Here is a 20,459-nt window from a genome sequence, read left to right as displayed (position 1 = left end):
AAAAACCCACATGGAAAAAGCAAATGATGACATTAAAGGGCAAACATCTTCTTGAAAATGTCAAGTATTTCCTGGAGGCTTACTTTTAGGAAGTGATTTTGCCTTTATCTTGTTCACATTTTACGGGTGGCAAGCTTTTGTTTATACACACGTGTACCTCCTTTTCTCTGAAATGTAACACTTCCGTAGCCTTTATCACTTACATTTTTCACTATTTAGAAAATAAAACTTGTACATTATAAAAGAGCACAGTGCATCAAGTGGGTATTTTCAGGTAAGTAAGTGCTATCAGAAAATACTATAGTCATCATTTTCGGGGTTCACATATAAACCAGGAGTCTGAGCATCATATACCATGAGTGAAGTGATTACCTTGGGATCATACAGCCCAAGAAAAAGGTAAGCAGGCACATCTACCAGTAGTATGTGCTACCTGGTGAAAAGGCACGTCCTTGGCCTGTTGCAACCAGAGTCTATTATGTAGGTCAACGACTTTTGCACAATCAAGGAAGATCAGATGTGAGCCAAGCAGGAAATGGTTCTCTCTAATCAAAGCCTGAGAACAAATGCCCTGCCCCCAGCTCTGTCACAGTGTGGGGTAGATCACAGAAGCCTGGGGCCAGAATCAGAGAAAGAAAGAGTTCTCAGCTGGAACTTGAAAAATCTGTTATGCCAGGACACTATGTGACAAGATGTAAATAAAAAGTAATAGAAAAAAAGCAGGAGAAAATAATTACCCAAATTTTGTTTTAAAAGATACCAACACAGTTTGTCCTACTTGCAAATGATGTGCGGTGAAAGGCTGACATGCTGAGCAGAAATACGAGGTTCAGAGGGAGTGACTGAGGAGAGAGCCATCAGGGACCGAGGGGTCAAACACTGCACTCCTCAGCCACCAAGGAGGCAAGGACCTGGGAAATGTCCCCTCCTTCTCGTTGGGATCACTGAAGTTCTACACTCTCTTAATAATTCTTCATGGGGTCTAGACCATGCCTCACTGTGACTAAAACCCAACTTTCAAACTCTGATTGAATTAGGGTGGTTTTCTCCTATTTTAACAGAGGCAAAAGTATATCCTCTTTTGAGCAATATGACTTTACCCCAAGATTTATTATTTTTTCACATGCAATATCTAGGAGTCATTAAATTTACCATGCATAGCAGGGAATTCTTGGGTATCCATAATGGGTTCTTTCTCTATTTGTGTGCTGGCTACGTTGGTGGGTTTATTCTGTGAAAATTCATACAACCATTCAGTATGATTTGTACATGTTTTTATCTGTAAAAGTCCAGTAAAATTTTTATTTAAAGGCATGCCAAGGATGACCAGAAGAGTGTTGTCTAGTCAAAATGAGGAAACAACCTAAATGCCCACCCATAAAGATGCTTATATAGATTGCTTTCTGTGTACAGTAGAAGTACTGTAGAATGTTAGTACAATGTAGAATGTTAGTACGGAGAATGAACAAATCACTGTAACAAGTAACCACATGGATGATCTTCATGAACATAAGGCAAAGTGTAAGAAACCAGACACAAAGCACCACACACCATATGACTCCCAGGGTATACATTTCAAAGATTGGCAAATGTCTCCACTGTGAGAGAAGTCAGAATAGGGTCATGTCTGTGAAGAAGGTGGGCTGGGAATGCCACAGCCATAAGGCTGGGCTTTTGGGGGCCAATTAATTTCTGTTTCTTGCTCTAAGTGTTGATTACATAAATGTGTTCACTATGTGAAAATTCGTTAAGCTGCACAATTGAGGTTTGGGCATTCTTCTGTGTGCGTATCTCCGTGAAACTACTTAATTTAAAAGATGCACGAGCATAAGCTCACACTTGTATGTAGATATATGTGGGTCTCTATAAAGCCAAATAGGATCTGATTCAATGGCATACAGAAAATTTAATTTGCTTCTTTTAATTTTTATATATTTTCCAAATTTTCTCCAACAAGGCTACCTTGCTTTTGTAACAAAAAACAGCTTAACAAATGTTATTCCTCTCAAAGTTGTGTAAGAGATAAAACCAGTAAAAGGATGTTTTTATAGTAGTAGTAGTAGTTCCCAATTTGCCTGAGGGTGAACAGGACATTAAAAGTGACAGCGTGGAGTCAAAACCTAAGAGCAGCCACACTAGAGTCTGCTGACTTTCCTTCAAATTGTCTGACCCTCTTTATACCGGTCTATCTGTATTTCCTTGTCAATCTTCTAAATGGATTTCCATCCTATTCTTTCAAATCCCCATTCTTGACACTGTGGTATATGATGTTTTCAGACTGTTTTGGTGCTCAAAGACTACGGATTGTAGTTGAGTAATGCAGAAGACAGCTGGATCACCAAGTAATCTGGAAAGTTAAACAAGTCCGCCATTTTGTGCTAATAGGGACTGAAATTTACGGACCATGTAGATGTATTTCTCCATATCTTAGTAACTGTGTATGACATGAGGAGAATCCATGTCTCTCTTTATAGAATTATTAAGTAAAAATGCACATAGAATAATTTCTAGCTTATGTATTTCTTGAAGTGTAGTCTGAAAACCATTTACATCAGAATCACTTGGTTAATCATTAAAAATGCCCGGGTGACACCTTAGACCTACTGATTCTATTCATTTAAATCTACTGAAAGAGTAGATTAGTTAGTTGTAAAGCACAATCATGTACATTTTTTGGTTGGTTCAGGAAGACGGCAATCATACTTCAACATGGATCTTGTATCTTACCATGTTGTATCTTCAACATGGTTTATGTATCTTACCAAGCACAGATTTTCAGTTGGTTAAGATGAAATACTTAAGAAATCAGCTCAGGTCATTTTAGGTAAAGTAGATAAAAAGAACACTATGGGAACTAGCTAACACATGTTCCCAATTAATCTGAAAATCAATTTATATTATTCCAATTAAATAAAAAAGATCAGACACCAAACTAACAAGCTTGATCAGTGCAAAGCTACCTGCTTTGCATTAAGGACATCTGTCTTACTGCCTATTTTCTCAAAAGTTGTACCGACTTCTAATTTCACTACACCAGCTGGAAATAGTTGCAGTTAAATACTGCATTCCACCAATTATCACTTTTGGGGTCATTACTTATTTTAATTATAATGTGTCACAGATTTTTATTTTGTTTTACATCATGGATAAATCCTTACAGCACATATTAAATTCTCAACAATGCAAGCAGGTTGTTGTAAGAGACAATGTGGATACACATTTATTTTCAGAAACTGTATGGCCCTGAAATAAAGACACTGATATGGTATATTTGGTTTGGAATAGTATAAAACACGTGAGATGTAAAGTCAAAGTCAAAAACAAACAAACAAAAAATACAAACATATGTATGTTCATCTACACAAACCATTTTTTATTATTCATGAGAACTTTTTTTCAAAAATATTTTGTAATCTTCCTCGATTTTACATTATGGACTTTATTGAATCTATCAAGCTAATTTCTTAAATTATTGAAAACTTGGTTTAACTAGAAGATATTTAGGGTGTTCAAAATATATTCATTCTCCAGTTACTGAAGATATAATTATGATGATTTCTACTGACATGGGCCTAAATGAAACTATATACTCATAAACTGACAGAAGAATGTGCATTATATACTATATAATTGAGAAATAGAAAATGGAATGATGTAGCGGCCTTTTTCTTTTTGTCAATGTAGAAATGTATCCATAGACACACAGACACACACACACCCCCTTTACAAGTTTCTATGGACATGCATGTTCAAAATAACTTTTATTAGTACATTTAATTCCTTTCAATAAAAATGGAAATAATGAGGATGTGTTTAGGATCTGACCATTTTTGTCGCTCAATAGGACAAGGAGAAGGTATATACTCTGCATTGAGCATTCTTTTTAGGCAGTATTAATCCAAAACATTTTTATTCATAGCTACAAATCATCCTGTGGCTACAACATCAAGAGGCAAGCCAGGCTGACCCAGATTATAGAGTTTCTCTGATGACCGAGGGCGACCTTCCTAGCAGTGAGGCTGACGTGGGAGGCTTTTTCCCCTTCTGAGAATGAAAGAGTATAAATGTCTCCCAGAAAAGTAGGAAAAGGGGGTGCCTTCCTATCTGGATTATGGGAGCAGAAGGCGAGACACAGAGAGGACAAGGAGATCGGATGCAAAGGTCCTCCTCTCCACGCCTTGTCCTCCACCACCCTGGGCCACGTCTACATCCACGAGGCACTGGAACAGCCCTTAGGGAATGTGGTGATAGGTGTTGAGAAAGTAAGAGAACTTGGGGAGAAACAGTGGCTGACTCGCGTGGAATATGGAAGCCTCCAGAGAATCTCCACGGCAGTCACATCTAATAGCACCTTGTGGTGAATATGCAGCAGCGGCAAGGACAGGTGGCTAGAGAGAGAATCGGGGTTTCTTTGTGTGCTCAGGAATCGCAGATGCTGAGAGATCACTACCTGAGCAAGGCCTCGGGTGAGGGCGGAGGACCTCGGTGGTCATGTCAATTCACATCAATTCATGTCAGCTCTACGTGGCAATGGATGCACCAGACACCCAAAGGGTCATTAGGGAACTGGATAAAATTAAAAAGCCCGCAGTTGAGAGGCCAAAACAGACACACACGCACCATATAAACAGACTCCAGCATAGATGGAGGCATTCAAGCTGGGTGCCCCCCCATCCCCACACCAAGAACTAGTAATCACACCTGCCCCTGTACAATTTTAGGGTGAGGGCCGGGAAGAGAGGAGGGGACAATCAGCAGCTGCACTGGTGAGTGTTCACCTAGAAGAGTATTTAAAACCTAAGATGCTGGGATGTTGTTTTAAGCAAGTGGGACCTGACCCAGCCCAGATACACATTACAATCTAGGTAGCAGAGTGGGCTCATGAAGATTGGATTAGGTGTAAAAAAAAATACAGGAGCTTTTAACTCTGTGCACATCTGAGCACTGCATGAGGAGAGTACATACTTTATAGTATATGTAACATATTGTAATAATACATGTTAATATATCACATATAATAGAAACATAATAGAAACTAGAAGAATATCATAGACTATCTCACAATGAAAAAAATATCAAATTTCTGGAATATTTCCTTCAGAAAACACTAAAATATCAGTATTTTGTTCCCCCAAACCAAGAAATACGAATCTACGCTTTTCAAAGAGAACAAACAAGTAGCTCATTCTCTTTTAAAATTACATGGTCACATCTCTTTACAAAATTATACACCCAAATAAACCCACTGCGGTTTTGTTTTCTCAAATAACACCAGGATATATCAGGATATATATTTATTGTAGACACACATATACATAGGCAGAATTATTTCATTCTACAATTTTATTAAACTAACTATATTAAAATTCAGTTATTTGAATTTCCCACACAAGTCTTCTTGCATATATATTTTTCCTTTCTTTTTTCCCCCATAGTTTGATTAAACAGTTAATTGTTCACTTCTAGATTCTAATTGCTAATTTATATCGTCATGTTTAAAAGACATTCAGGGAATAATACTAGTTCAAGGCCCAAGCATAGATGCTAAGCCTATTGCCAATCTGAACTTGTAAAACATCACCGACATTCACTGTAAAAGCCATAACTGAGTAAGTCAAGCTAGGCATTCTAGAGCATTCTACAGATATAGCAAACAAGATTGCTGAACTCATGGGATATGGTCAGAAATATCCACACCCACAGAACAACTTTGGGTTTTGAATAAGAATCAGCCTATTGGAAATGGACAACTGATACATTTGTTTTAAAGAAACAACAACAAAAGAGGAAATCCTGCCCACAGTTTGCATGTTTACATCTTTCACTGTGATTTGCATATGTATGTATTTTGCTGTGTTTTTGGTTTATGGACATCTGTAATCCACAAGCCCTACTCCCTAGCTAGCTGTCTTTCAGCCCAGTATGGATAATAAGATAAGAAGCAGTATGCTAGGTGTGGTCCCTGGAAAAGCTCCAGCTCCATGAGAAAAGAGGGCATCTTTACCCTCTGCTCCTTGCAATGGAGAGTAGGTGCCTGGAGTTGCAGCAGCCACCATAAGACCATTAGGTACCAGGAATGAAGATGCAAGCAAGCACTATTAAGTGCAGAGCAGAAATGAGGCAGAGGGCACCCTGATGCCACTGTGGAGCCCCGGCGCCAACCATTTCCTGCCCACCTCAACGCTTCTTTATATTTGAGACAAACCCTGATTTGTTTAAGCCCCTGCTGTTTGGGCTTCCCCGTACTTACAAGCCTATTCCTACAGGCTACTGCTGCCACTGACTGTTGAAGGAGTTCAGAGGACATCACCCCAAAATATGCCACTCCGGTGTATTGACTTTTGAGATAAAGGTACTTGAAGAACAACAAATAGCGGAAAAACGCTCAGTCCTTCTTTCTTTTTCTTAAAAGCAGGATATTAAATTGCTATGTGAAAGATGTATTCCCTGTATGAGAAGGAAGGTAACATTTTTATGCCCAACAATAGCAAGAAATTGAGATGGAGAGAATTCTATGTAGGCTGACCTTGTTAAAATAATTCATAGCTCCCTTCAGCCTCTCTGCGTAGTTTAGTTGCTTTTCTGCACCTGCCTCTGATCCTTTAACCCACTATTATAGCGACTAGATTTCACTAATTCTTTGGGTCTTCGTTTCCTTATGGGGGTTGCCATGTCATGTAAAACTTAAATAAATGCGCTTTTTCCTGTTAGTCTGACTTTGTCAGTTTAATTTTCAGACCCAGCCAGGGACCATAAAAGAGTTGAGGAAAAATTCTCCCTCTCTGTTGATCAAATTGTATCCATAAGCATAATAAAGTTTGCCCACATTTTTCAATAAAATTTTCCCAAAAAATGTATTTTTAGCTCAGATTGTTTGGATTTAGTTTATAAGTAAAATAAATGTGAAATAAATAAATGTGAAATGTGAAATGTGAAATTTAGTTTAAAAGTAAAATAAATGTGAAATAAATAAATAAATGTGAACAAGGAGCTTCTGAAAAGAAATTGAGTGTATATTCCTTCCAAAAAATGCATTTGGGAGCTATCCTATATGTTACTATTATAAATTAGGTAAAACACAACTGCTTAAAAATGTGTACAATATATAAAATTTTCAAAGTCTATTTCACCTAAAATGTGAAAATATTGGAATAAAATATGGTAGAAGCTTTATTAAGGAATTTTCAACTTCACAGATTTGTAAGTAATTCCAAGTAACTGTAGATAACTACTAAAATCCAGAAAGTATGAGCTTATCTGTAGTCATATAGCTAAAGAAGTCTATTTATAATAATGAGATATGTAACTTACATGTATAGATTTTTTTAAACTACTCTTGACAAAGTTACATTTAGAAAAGGGAAAAAAAATACAAGAACATCAAATAAAGTTTCCTCAACTGTGTCTACAACACATCAGCAATGACCACTAGAATATTAGCTCTCTTCTCCCCTAACCACATTTTGAAGGTGGCTTTTTTATGATGAAATCAAATTATATCTTCGCAATCTGTTTCACACAAATTGCTGGTAATCATTTTGATTTAAGAAGAGTCCATCCACCCGGGGTCACTGCCCATTAAATATCTTTCTTGAAAACCATAACCATTAAGGTCAAATGGTTAGTTTTACCATAACTCTACAAAGGAGTAAGTTTAAACGTACAGATAAGAAGAATGCTATCAAAATGTGAGACAGTTGTGATTATGTAATCACTTTCTCCTTCAGGAACCCACTATATGTACCCACTTATAAGTCCATCCCTAACATTATATAAATAATGGAATTAACTAAAGAAGTTTTTTTTTTTTTTTTTGATTCCTTTCTCTACTGGTACTCTCAATACAAACTTTTGAAAATAAAACACCTTCACTTAAAAGGATCATAATTTTAAAGCTGAATGAGACCTTATTGATCATAAGAATGAAAGTGTGGGGGAGCTAGAAATGCTAAATGCTGTCCAAGGGGTCTAAATGCTGTCCAAGGGGTCTGAAATACACAAGTAACCAGAAAAAAAAAAAATGCTCTGCGGATGCCTGGTTGGCTCCAGTCGGTTGAGCTTCCGACTTCAGCTCAGAACATGATCCCGTGGTTTGCGTCAGCTGTGCTGACAGCTCAGAGCCTGGAACCTGCTTCGAATTCTGTCTCTCTCTCTCTCTCTCTCTCTCTCTCTGCCCCTTGCCCGCTCATGCTCTGTCTCTCTCCCTTTCCTTCAAAAATAAACATTGAAAAAAAATTAAAAAAAAAAGAAAGAAAAATGCTCTAGAAGAAATTAAACCACTATATTTAACCCATAATTGATTCTCTGTTTTTGATGTGGACAAACCCATAATCAGTGGATTGACACTATACCAGATATCTTAATATACTGTTTATTTTCTATCTGTTCTTTTGTCTAAGGAATGATTTTTAAAAGGTTCCTAGCTATTATCACTGCCATTAACATCTGATTTGTAACATGATGTATCCCAAAGCTGTGCATTATGTTTTCTTTTTTTCTATTCTAATAGCTGACCTGAGTGCTCCTTGTTTATTTTACTTCAATCTAATGACACCCCTTCCTCCATGCTGAGTAATTCTTCAGGATCCTCCCTCCATTATTTCCTGGCCAAGTTACCAATTAGTCTTCCACCATACAGCAAAGCCTTCACTTATTGTCTTGTTGAGACTCCCACTGCCTTCTTCATGTAGGTCTAACCCAGGCACACTCTTACTCAAGGACACCTTGATTAATCCTTAATCAAGGATTAAAACTTAATCTCAGTTTTATTTTTCTTCACACAGCTAAGTACTTTGTCCTGGCCACACTATTTACTCAGACTGTCCTGTATACAGCAAAACCTTGGATTGTGAATAACTTGTTCTGCGGGCGTTCCCCAAGATGGGCAAACATTTCTAACAAATTGTAACTTGATAAATGAGCGACATCTTGTAATACTTGAGTGGTACATGATGCTGAATGTCACATAATCACAACTGAGCCAATGGTTCTTGAAATTTGCTTGGATAGACGAGTGCTTTGGATTACAAGCATGTTTTCAGAACGAATTATGCACATAAACCAAGGTTTTACTCTATTTTATTTTCTACATGTAACTGTTCTACCTAATGTTTGAGAAATGGCAAATGGCTTATTATTGGCAGATGCATCGATTAATTTTCTGAGCAATCCTCTTCAAATAAGTGTGAGGAGAGCATCATATGCCCCCAATCGACCTACCATACAGATCAATCAATTAATTTCAAGTCAGGTGGAGCTATGCTGCTATTGTCATTGGGTGAGCCTCACCTATGCTCCCAACCTGAATTTGAAATTATTTCCAGAGAACAGTACTGAATTGGCCTATAACGTGCTGAGTTGCCTATAAGCATCTGACTAAACAGGAAACTACTCCGTGCCATAGAAATGTTGAAAAAAGTCTAATGACCTGTTACCAACAATTGAAATGTTACAGTGTTTAAAAATTAGAACAGTAGTGGTTGTAAGCAAGGTGGTTTAAAGAATACAGTCAAATGATTTTAAAACACTCCAGAAGGACTAAACAAAATTTATCCTGTCTGGAATTATGGGCCATGTAAAGCACTTCCATCACCAAGGATTAGTCAGGACCCTGAGTGCTGCTTACAAATGACCTGTGGAATCAGTCAACTTGGTTTCCTAAGTGCTTCAAGACATTTATCTGCAGTCCCCCCACCCCCACCAAAAACTGACATTAAAGGGAACAGGCTGCGATAGGGTAAAACAGCCAGGACACATTTTGGGGCGCAGTGCAGGTGATACTGTCCATGGACTGCATTCTAGGCTGTTAGACTTCAATTTCCCCACGAGTTGGGTAAGAATGTCAATCACAAATACCTATTCTGTTCCTAAGAGATTCAGAGTATAGGTTCATCTATTAAAAGAGTGCATTGGAGAAAAGACCACTTCTCCAAGTAATTTAAGGAGCTGCTCCTCGTGAAAGAGATTATTCCTGGACTCAGGATGGTGACACGTTGTTTCGGAGTATCAGACTACAAGTCTCTCAGTTTCTCGAGCACTGTGCTTACAACCCTTCGGTCCCCAGGCCAAGTACTCACCCCATCCGGCCTGCCATCGGAAGCAGTGACGATCAGAATGTAGCGATCGGTGCTCTCCCTGTCCAGGGCTTTCCCTAAGGTTAGAATCCCAGTACTAGTGACAGAGAAAACAAACAAACAGATAAGACACACAAAGATCTTTTGTCACAGGGAGTCTTCCTCCCGTCGGGAACTACTCTTGACAGGTTTTTCCCCTTCAGCAAACGTAGCCTGAATATTTAAGATGCCTGATTCTAGGATTCATGTTGATGATTAAAAAAACCCTTTAAGGCTGATGAGCTTATTAGTGACAATGAAAAACCCCCAAACTGAATGAGATAACTGAGCTGATTCTCCAGCCTCCAAGAGAAAAATAAAACTACTCTTAATTCATTTCGGGAAGAAAGATATCTATCTTGTTTATGATTATTTCAAAGGTAAAAGACTGCATTAGCCGTTAGTAGTTTCATAATCCTTTGAATCAAGGAATGGTTTCTTAGAACTAATACATAGCATCATTCCTGTTCATCCTCACATACTGTGCCCATACTGGAAATGCAAATATCTAAATTCTATCTTTGACAAATCCTAGTGATTAACATTTATTTTTTCTTCTTTCCCAGTTTCAAAACAATGGAGGCTCATTGTAGAAAATTAGAAAATATACAGTAAAATGTTAAAACTTTCATGGGTATTTGGATTATTTTTGTAATATTTATTTTTATTCTCCATAGTAATCAGATTTAGATACATTATACTATTTTCCAAAGAGGATTCAGACTGCAATATTTTATATTCTTTTTAAGGAAACATAATTTTATGAGCATTCACTCTCCCATTTTATAATTTATAAAAAACGGACTTTCGTTGGCTATACTAACAATTGTATCATTTTGTTATTCTTTTGAAATTTAGATATTTCTTTATTTTATTTATTATATATAATGGGAGATGAACAGCCTTTGGACACATTCTCATAATTAGAATATTTTAATACTACTTCTTACCCTTTCACTGTTTAAAATCAATGTGTCCAAATAGTTAATACTTTCTTCTCCAATGTAATTTGTCTTGTAACAGTTTGGTTACTTCTAATCCTCTCTAAAATAATCCCCAAATTTTTATCTCAGATTTTACAATCTGACATCTGATATGTGACATTTTAATAAAGGCCTACCGAGTATCTATTGTGGAGGAGAGGTTATATTAATATAATAAAGCATTAAAATATTTATTCAAGCATAAAAACATAATTTGTTTCTGCCTGATAGAAGGCTTTCACATTTTGACACAAGTGCTTTTATTGTTACAGTGGAATTTAAGCAATTCACATCATACATGGTAGTTGGGTAAAAACAGTTAACACCGGGGCGCCTGGGTGGCTCAGTCGGTTGAGCATCCGACTTCAGCTCAGGTCACGATCTCACGGTTTGTGAGTTCGAGCCCCGCGTCGGGCTCTGGGCTGATGGCTCAGAGCCTGGAGCCTGCTTCCGATTCTGTGTCTCCCTCTCTCTCTGCCCCTCCCCCATTCATGCTCTGTCTCTCTCTGTCTCAAAAATAAATAAACATTAAAAAAAAAAATTTTAAAAAAACAGTTAACACCAATGAATCAAAGTCAGAGTCACGGTTACTCTATTTGCTTTATTTTATTGTTGTTGATCGAATGGACTTTAAATATTTCTAGCATATGGTATAACTACAGAAAACGAAGTTTACTAGTGGTACATTTTTAAATGTTTTGTCAAAAGAACCGACAACCCAGAGTTGTTCATAACAATGGCTTTCGGATTAACTTCCCACACCTCAGATGGTTCAGATAATCTCATTCTAAAATGACTTCAAGACAAAAGTAAGACATTATTGCTTCTGAGACTTACTCACAAGCAACCTAAACAGAAAATCTGAAAGCCCTAGCCATAGGACAATGAAAGAAAAAAGAAAACTGATTTATTGCTTTCCGTTTTTCCCCTTGGTTTCAGGTTCTAATATCTATGTTCTTCCTTGTACATTAAATTAGAAAATCTCTGGGAATTTATATAGTATCCCCATTTATAGCCATATTATAATTAAACAGCTAATTTTTAATGGTCTGGTAATTGTTACAAAGATAGCTCTTTGCTCAATACGATGCGTGCCTTGTGCCCAGTGCAGTAGGCAGTTGGGCAGGATATTTGGGAGACGGAGAAGGAGAGAAAGGATAAGTAGTATCTTTTGGTATTTACAGCTGAAGGACTAGCTGCTGGGTACACCTAAGCATGCTTTCCTGAAATTCCTGAAACAATTGGAAAGGGCGAGTGTTCCTACCAGCTGGCTGGAACTATAGTTCAGGATACACTGGGCTGCATCTAGGAATGCAGTAAATCTTGTACGTTCATATATTAAAAGTATGTAAGAACCGTTTATGTTGAAACAATAATAGTGCTACCTAAATTTTGCATGACTGAAAATGTATCGCACAGGGGTGACATCAGTGGTCTTGAAGATGGAAGCCAGCATCCCCAGTGCTACCCTTATCCACCAAGAATTGTGTTTGTAGGTCTGGGGAATGCCTGAAGGAATGATGCATGGTTCTTGCCTTTATTTCGTCTAACCCAGAACTTACTAGAGGCAGAAAAGCAGTGGGTTTTTCTAGAAAACACTGTAAGGCGGGGAGCACCCTGCAGTCACCTGAGGCAAAAGATTACAGCTGAGGTGTACAATCGAGTGCTGGAGGCCTGGAAGAAAAGGTGGGCAGAGAGTTTCTTGGGAAACCAGGACATTGAGAAGCACCCACATATACTGGGGAGTGGGGTAGCACCGAGAGTCCAGAGATAAACCCATGCATCTGCAGCCAGTTGGTTTTCAACAAGCATGAAGATTATTCAACAGGGAAAGATTCGTCTCTTAAACAAATGGTGCCGGGGCAAGTGGAGACCGACATGTGAAAGAATGACCTTGGACTGTCTTATTACACCATAGATGGAAGTTAACTCAAAACGAATGAACAATCTAATATAAGTACTGAAACCATGAAATTCTTGGACAAAAACTTGGAGATAAATCTTCATGATCTTGGATTTGACAATAGATTCTTAAATATGACACTAAAAGCCTGGGAAGCAAAAGAAAAAAAATAGGCATATTGGACTTCACCAAAATTAAGAATTTTTGGCATCAAAGGACATCACCAATAGAGTGGAAGAAATATACAAAATGGGAGAAAATATTTGCAAATCCTATATCTGATAAGAGTCTGGCTCAGCAAATGGATAAAGGATTCTTAAAACTCAACAACAAAAATACAAACAACTCAATTAAAAATTAGGCAAAGAGGGGCCCCTGGGTGACTCCGTCGGTTAAGTGTCCGACTTCGGCTCAGGTCATGATCTCGCGGTTTGTGAGTTTGAGCCCTGCATTGGGCTCTGTGCTGACAGCTCGGAGCCTGGAACCTGCTTCGGATTCTGTGCCTCCCTCTCTCTGTGCCCCTCCCCCACTCACACTCTGTCTCCATCTCAAAAATAAATAAACATTAAAAAAAAATTAGGCAAAGGACTTGAACAGACATTTCTCCAACAAAGATACACAAGTGAGCAAAAAGCACATGGAAGGATACTCAACATCATGAATCAGCAGGGAACTAAACCAAAACTACAATGAACTCCCATTCCACACTCACTAGGATGCATACCATTAACTAAACAAATGGGAAAATAACATGTTGAGAAAGATAGAAAGGAATCAGTCGGAATGCTAGCACATTGCTGGTGGGGATGTAAAATGGTCCAGTCACTGTGGGAAACAGTCTGGCAGTTCCTCAAAAAGTAAACATAAAATTACAGTATGACCCTGCAATTCCAATTCCAGGAACATACTAGGAGAACTGAAAACAGATTCTTAAATACATGTACATATGTGCTCATAGTGGCAGTATTCACAACAGCCAAGACCTAGAAAAACTGTCCAAATGGCCATCCAATTATGAATGGATGAAAAGAGGGCACACACACTCCATGAGATACTACACAGGTATAGAAAGGAATGAAGTCCTGACCCATGCTTCAACGTGGCTGAACTGCAAAACCTTAGGCTAAGCGAAAAAAGCCAGACACAACATTCACATGTATTATTCCATTTATAGGAAATATGGACAATAGATAAATCCGTAGAGACAGAACATAAATTGCTGGTTGCCAGGGGTAAAGGGAGGGACAGATAGGGGGCAGTCACTTACATAATGGGTCGGGTTTCCTTTTGGAGTAATAAAGATATTCCAGAACAAGATACAAGGGGTAGTTGTGCAATGTGGTAAGTCTGCTAAAGGCCACTGAATCGTTCACTTTGACATGGTTCGTTTTATGCCATGTGAATTTCACTTCAATTATATTAATTATATCGCACAGAATCCCCTCAGCAAACGTGAAGGCTATGTTTCTGAAATGAGTCGTGCTGGACAAAATCAAGCTCTGTAAGACAGGAGTTGGTTTGCCTAACCATAATGATGGAGTTCCAAAGTTGTTTGCACAATGTAAATAAAATGTCATGGAGGGTATCTTCTTCCAAACAAATCAGTCTGCTAGCATTGAGAACCTGAATCTCCAAGTTACCATTTCTCCAACTGCCCTGTTGATTAGGAAACACTGCAGAGTAGCTGCGTCATGGGCTGAGAAAAATGATCTCACAGATTCCATGTTCTTATTGTATGCTTCCTTTAAGCGTTTTCAATACATTCTACTGGCTGTGATTTAATATTGTTTACACTCACAAGTATCTGTGTCATTCAGAGATTTATCATGTTGCCTGCGGGCATCATGTTTCAGGCTTCACAATGACATCTAGAGAGGACAGAGTGTACCTGAAATGACATGCAGAGAGGACAGAGTGTACCTGAAATAATATGGAGAGAGGATAGAGTGTACCCGCGAGTGTGTGGTTGCTGCAAGTTGGACATGGTGTTCGCGTTAAATAGTGATCAGTGGTTAACAAAGGCAGACTGACAGGAGGAGGCAGGTGTGGGCTGCGGAGGGAAGTTGAGGGAAGCGGACGGTGGCAGGGGCAAAGGGGGGGTGAAAGGCGTGAGAAGCAGTTCGTCTGAATACGTATTTTGAAAGTAGGGTTGACAGAAAAGCAAATGCACATCACTTTGTTATATGTTATTTAATCTTCAGGGAAATCATAAAGTTCACACTGATGTGAAAAGTATAATCAAGCCTTAAACTTGGTATCAAAATGAATGTAGTCATGTAGAAAATGAGCACAATGGCAGTGAAGGTAAAAGAATTTTCAAATAAAATTCTAACCACGGGCAGATAGAACTCTTTGAGGTTCTTCTGTTTAGCTTTTTAACTTTTGCATTAAACTCATACACTCTTTACAATTCTGTCTATAGGAATTCCTCACCGTCCTGCAATAATAACTTAGATATTTGGCCATCGTGCTATAAAGGAAGTTTTTAAATATATTTTGTTTAAATGTTTACTTCTCTGTCAATGTTTGGTGAATAAATATTTGCTGTATCATGTGCAACTAGCGACAAGACACCATGAGAAGTTGTTAAAATAATTCAGTACGTTACAGAACCACACAGATCTGGTCATTTAATACATGGTATGGAATGATTTTCATGAAAGATGGCTGTGATTTTTAAGAACAAGTTCTTTCCTTTAAAGAGTGTGTTCCCTTCATGGCTAAATGACTAATCCAATACATTAATATGTATATAACAGTGCAACATTTTGTAGATCTATATTAGCATTGAAGTGATTATTTATCACTACTGATGTTTTTAAAGATTTACAAAAACCTTTGGCATATTTTTATTTCAATAGAAAAAAGTAAGTTAATGGGATTGTAATAATGATTATTGCTAAAATTTGTATCATAGCACAAAATAATATAATATTTAAAGTAAACATAAATATATACTTTTTTTTGTTTGAAGAAGGAAAATGTAACTGGAAACATTAATTGTATAACTTATAGTGTCTCCTAAGGTAGACCATTATTTCTTTCCTATTAGTTTTTTTTAGGTTTATTTTACTTATTTTGAGAGAAAGAGGGAGGGGAGGAGGAGAGAGAGAGAGAGGGAGAGAAGGAGAAAGAATCTCAAGCAGGTTCTGCACCAGTAGTGGGGCTCGAACTCAAGAGCTGTGAGATTATGAGCTGAGCTGAAACCAAGAGTCGGATGCTTAACCAATGGAGCTACCCAGGCGCCCCTATTTTCTATTACTTCCTAAAAGAGTACCTGAAGTATCTGAATCCTTAAAACTTACATAGAACCAGTGGCACTCATTTTCACAATTAGCCCAGAAATTTCAGAGAGGGAAGGGATTAAAATTTCAATTTTCCCACATTTCAAATGGGGAATATATTGGTAACGAATATATTCAATTAATATATTCATTGAATATTGAAATATATTGGTAATGGTCGAGGACAGCCTGCAAATATAATGACAGCAACAGCTCTGAGGTGGCTGAAATAAAATGACCATAGGTAGAAAGCAACGGACCCAGCGTAGTGGACTCTGAATCAAGAATGATCATCAAAGGAGACCGTGCCGTCATCACAGGGATGTTCTGGACACGGGCTGTCCCGGAAGCATCTTGCATTTAAGAAGATGGCTGTCTGAGTTGAGGTGGGGGCCAAGTATCAAGAACTGTGGTCAATTTAGACAAGGAGGAGGCTGCACTGACATCTTTCACACCTTGAAGAACCTCTGTGACCTAGTTAGGTCACACAAAAGCTGAGATGAGAGAAGGAGCAGAGAAACCCTTGCTATGGGAGCAGCTTGGGTGGAGAATTGCTTTGGTAAAGTTGGTGACTCATCAGATGTCACAGCTAGCAGCTGGAAATCCTTCAGCCTCAAGGGAGAAGCAGGTAAACACAGGGATGGAAATCCTTAACAGACAGTAAGGCCTGGGCTTCCTGCTCATGAGGGCAGGTGAAAGGTTCATTCTTGTCTTTTTAAAAAACAGCATTAGGAACGTGTAATTCACAGGTAATCAAATTCACCCATTCACAGGGTACGATTCCCTGAATTTTTGTTTTATTAATATGTAATTCACATGTGATCAAATTCATACGATTTCGGGGTACAATTCCATGAATTTTAGTTTATTTGCAGAGTCGTCTGACCACCAGGACAATCAACTTTAGAATGTGTTCTTCACTGTTAGCATGGTCCACGGTCAGTGACTGTCTATTCTCTCCCACCCCCAGCCCTAGGCAACCACTAGTGCACTGTTTTTGTCCCTAGAGATTGGCCTATTCTGGACATTTTGTGAGAGTGGAATTATACTATGTGTGGTCCTTTGTGAACAACTTTTTCCACTCAGTATAATGTTTTCAAGGCTCATCCATGTTGTAGTGGGTGTCAGCACTACGTTCTCCTTTATTGACAAAGGATCCCAGTGTATGGATGTACATTTGGTTCATCCATTCATCCATACATGGACATTTGAATTGCTTCCACATTCTGCTCTTGTAAATAATTCTGTTGTGTATATATTTGTGCAACTTTTTATGTGGATGTATGTTTTCATTTCTTGAGTAGATACGGGTAGAATTATTGGGTTATATGGTGACTCTACGTGTAACATTAGAAGACGACACATTGTGGGGCACCTGGGTGGCTCAGTCGGTTGAGCGTCCGACTTCGGCTCGGGTCATGATCTCACGGCCCGTGAGTTCAAGCCCCGCGTCGGGCCCTGTGCTGATGGCTTGGAGCCTGGAGCCTGTTTCGGATTCTGTGTCTCCCTCTCTCTGACCCTTCCCTGTTCATGCTCTGTCTCTCTCTGTCTCAAAAATCAATAAACGTAAAAAATAAATTTTTTTTTAAAAGAAGACGACACATTGTTTTCCAAAGTATACACTTATTTTACTGCCCCTCCAGGAATATATGAGGACTCAAATCTCCAAGTCCTCAGCCACACTTACCATCTCCTTTCTTTGCCAGTATAGACACTCAAAGGAGGTGAGGAGCAGTGCCTTGTGATTTTCACCTGCATTTCCCTAATGATAGTTGATCGTGACTGAATTTCCATGTGCTTACTGGCCGTTCATGTAGCTTCTTTGGAGAAATGTCTATTCAAATTCCTGTCCATTTTTATTTGGGTTATTTCTTTGTTTACTTTTGAGTTGTAATGGTTCTTTATATACTCTCTCTATACGTATATCCTTTATTATCTGCTTTATTTAAGGGGAACGTGGGTGGCTCAGTCAGTTAAGCATCTGACTTCCACTCAGGTCGATTTCACGGTTCATGGGTTCAAGCCCCACATCAGGCTCTGTGCTGACAGCTCAGAGCCTTCTTTGGATCCTCTGTCCCCCTCTCTCTCTGACCTCCCCTGCCTTCTCTCTCTCTCTCTCTCTCTCTCTCTCAAAAATGAATAAACATTTAAAGAAAATATTTTCTCTCAGGCTGAGTGTGGTCTTCACTTTCTTGATCATGTCCTCTAAATCACGTATTTTCCAAATTTTGATGAAGTCCAACTTATCCATCTTGTCATTTAATCACTTGTACTTTAGTGTCATATCTAAAAACAACATTGCCTACAGATTTACTGTATTTTCTTCTAAGAGTTATATAAATTTTTTTACCTCTAATATTCAGGTCTATGATCCAGTTGAGCTAATCTTTGCAAATGGCAAGAAGATAAAGACAAAACTTCATTCTTTTGTATGTTGCCCCAAACTTCATTTATTGAAAAGATTATTCTTTCCTGATGGGATTGTTTTGGACTTTTTTTGGGGGTGGAGGGAACCGATTGGCCATAAATGTTAGGGGTTATTTCTAGACCCTTAACTTTATTCTAGTGATCTGTATCTGTATTTTAAAACAAGTACCACACAGTATTGATTACAGTGAAAAATGTCCCTTGAAAAAGTTTTATTCATTTCAGGATGATTGTAAACTTTAGCTACTTAAGATCTGTACATACCTATCGGAGAAAATTCAAAATAGTTAAGTCTTTCCATTTTTTAAATGTAAGTTTACTCATGTGTGAAATCTAAAAGTCTGAGCAATACTGTTTCTAACTATGTACTAACTCACAGTTGGAACATCCTAGTGGACTTGACATTATAGGTGCTTTTCCCAAGACCAGTGACCACACATGGCCCTCTTGAGTTGGCCTTATGTACAGGATATTTGTGAGACTGAAGCAATGCCTGGGTCATTTGTCAAAATGTTCACTTTATAACCATGGGCCAACTTTAGGCTTCCATACTTTTAGGGAGTAAAGCAACTCAGGGCCACACAGAAAGAACCAGAGAGGTAGCGAGCATGACTCTTTAACGACCAGCCATGTGGGACAGAAGCAAGCCTACTGTGATCTTGCAGAAGGAAGCCAGTGATCTCTCAAGGGTTCAGTGTTCCTCCTGACTTTCTCCTGGTAATGACTAACATGTCTCTGCTGTGCTCAGAGAGCTGGGTACAGTCACACTGATAGAGACCCCAGGAGGTCTGGCAGGGACACTCAATATTTTGTGTGAGCTGTTTAAGACTATATGTACTTTACTCAAAAACTGAAGGATGGATTTTGGTGGTACTTTAACTTGGAATTTATGCTTTGTCTTACACAATTCTCTTTGAATGAACAATTTAGCGCCACGTTACTCTTTGTAGAAATGCCCTTGTTATTATGAGTAACTGACAACTTTAAAGGGATCTAATTAATCCCAGCCTACAAATAAAATGTTTCCACCTCAGTGGATTTTACCTAGTAAAAATGTTTAAAATAAATAGTCTCCTGGGTAATATTTCTGAATTCAGAATTATCCCCCGCCCCAGACCTCATTAACATTCATGGGGAACAAAAAGTAAAATAAAACTACAAACAGCTGAAAGTCTCTGATTAGAAGTCTGTTCCCTTGGTACCAATACAATGTTTAATGCTTTTTTTTTTAAATAAATTTTGAAATCATTTTTAACTTACGTTTCTGAAAGATTAAAAACTCGCTGGGGATCTCCATTCTCAATGGCATATGTTATTGGGTCTCCCTCTCGATCAGTTGCCTTCAGAGAGAAAACACGATTAAATTATCAAGTGATTGATACCCTCCTAGTCAGTACAGTACAATATAGAAGCTTGAAACCAACATTACAGGATATCCATGAGACTCTTAAAGAATAAAAAATGAGCTGATGGCAGGAGGTAAAACACAGAATTTCATATCTGACCTCAGCATCCTGTCATTTTATCTCATGTGAACGTAGTAAGAGTGAGCAAGAATAGTATTTTCTTCACACATACGTAATCTTACCTGGCGTGGAAATATAGTAATGACTTTCCTAAGGTTTGTGTACTTAATTTTACCCGAGTGTATCGCTACACTCTGCATAAATGTTTGCAGTGCAGAGAAATTCCTTTTTCTGCTGAGAATATATCGAGTCAGGGAGCTCTGTGGTTAAGAATCTCGAACCTG

The 20,459-nt window shown here is 38.3% G+C and overlaps 1 protein-coding gene across 1 annotated transcript in view; it reads right to left on the bottom strand.

Moving 5' to 3' along the window:
- The window catches only part of PCDH15 (protocadherin related 15), an 850,076-nt gene that overhangs the window by 246,319 nt on the left and 583,298 nt on the right, over nt 1–20,459 (bottom strand). Inside the window, exons 16-17 of the mRNA XM_047824821.1 lie at nt 19,970–20,049; nt 10,077–10,170 (exon numbers count right to left, since the gene is read on the bottom strand). Coding sequence (XP_047680777.1) covers nt 10,077–10,170; nt 19,970–20,049 — 174 coding nt within the window. The remainder of the gene's footprint in view (nt 1–10,076; nt 10,171–19,969; nt 20,050–20,459) is intronic.

Source organism: Prionailurus viverrinus, chromosome D2 (genome assembly GCF_022837055.1).
Source record: "Prionailurus viverrinus isolate Anna chromosome D2, UM_Priviv_1.0, whole genome shotgun sequence".
Lineage (NCBI taxonomy): Eukaryota > Metazoa > Chordata > Mammalia > Carnivora > Felidae > Prionailurus > Prionailurus viverrinus.
This window is presented reverse-complemented; position numbering and strand designations above follow the sequence as displayed.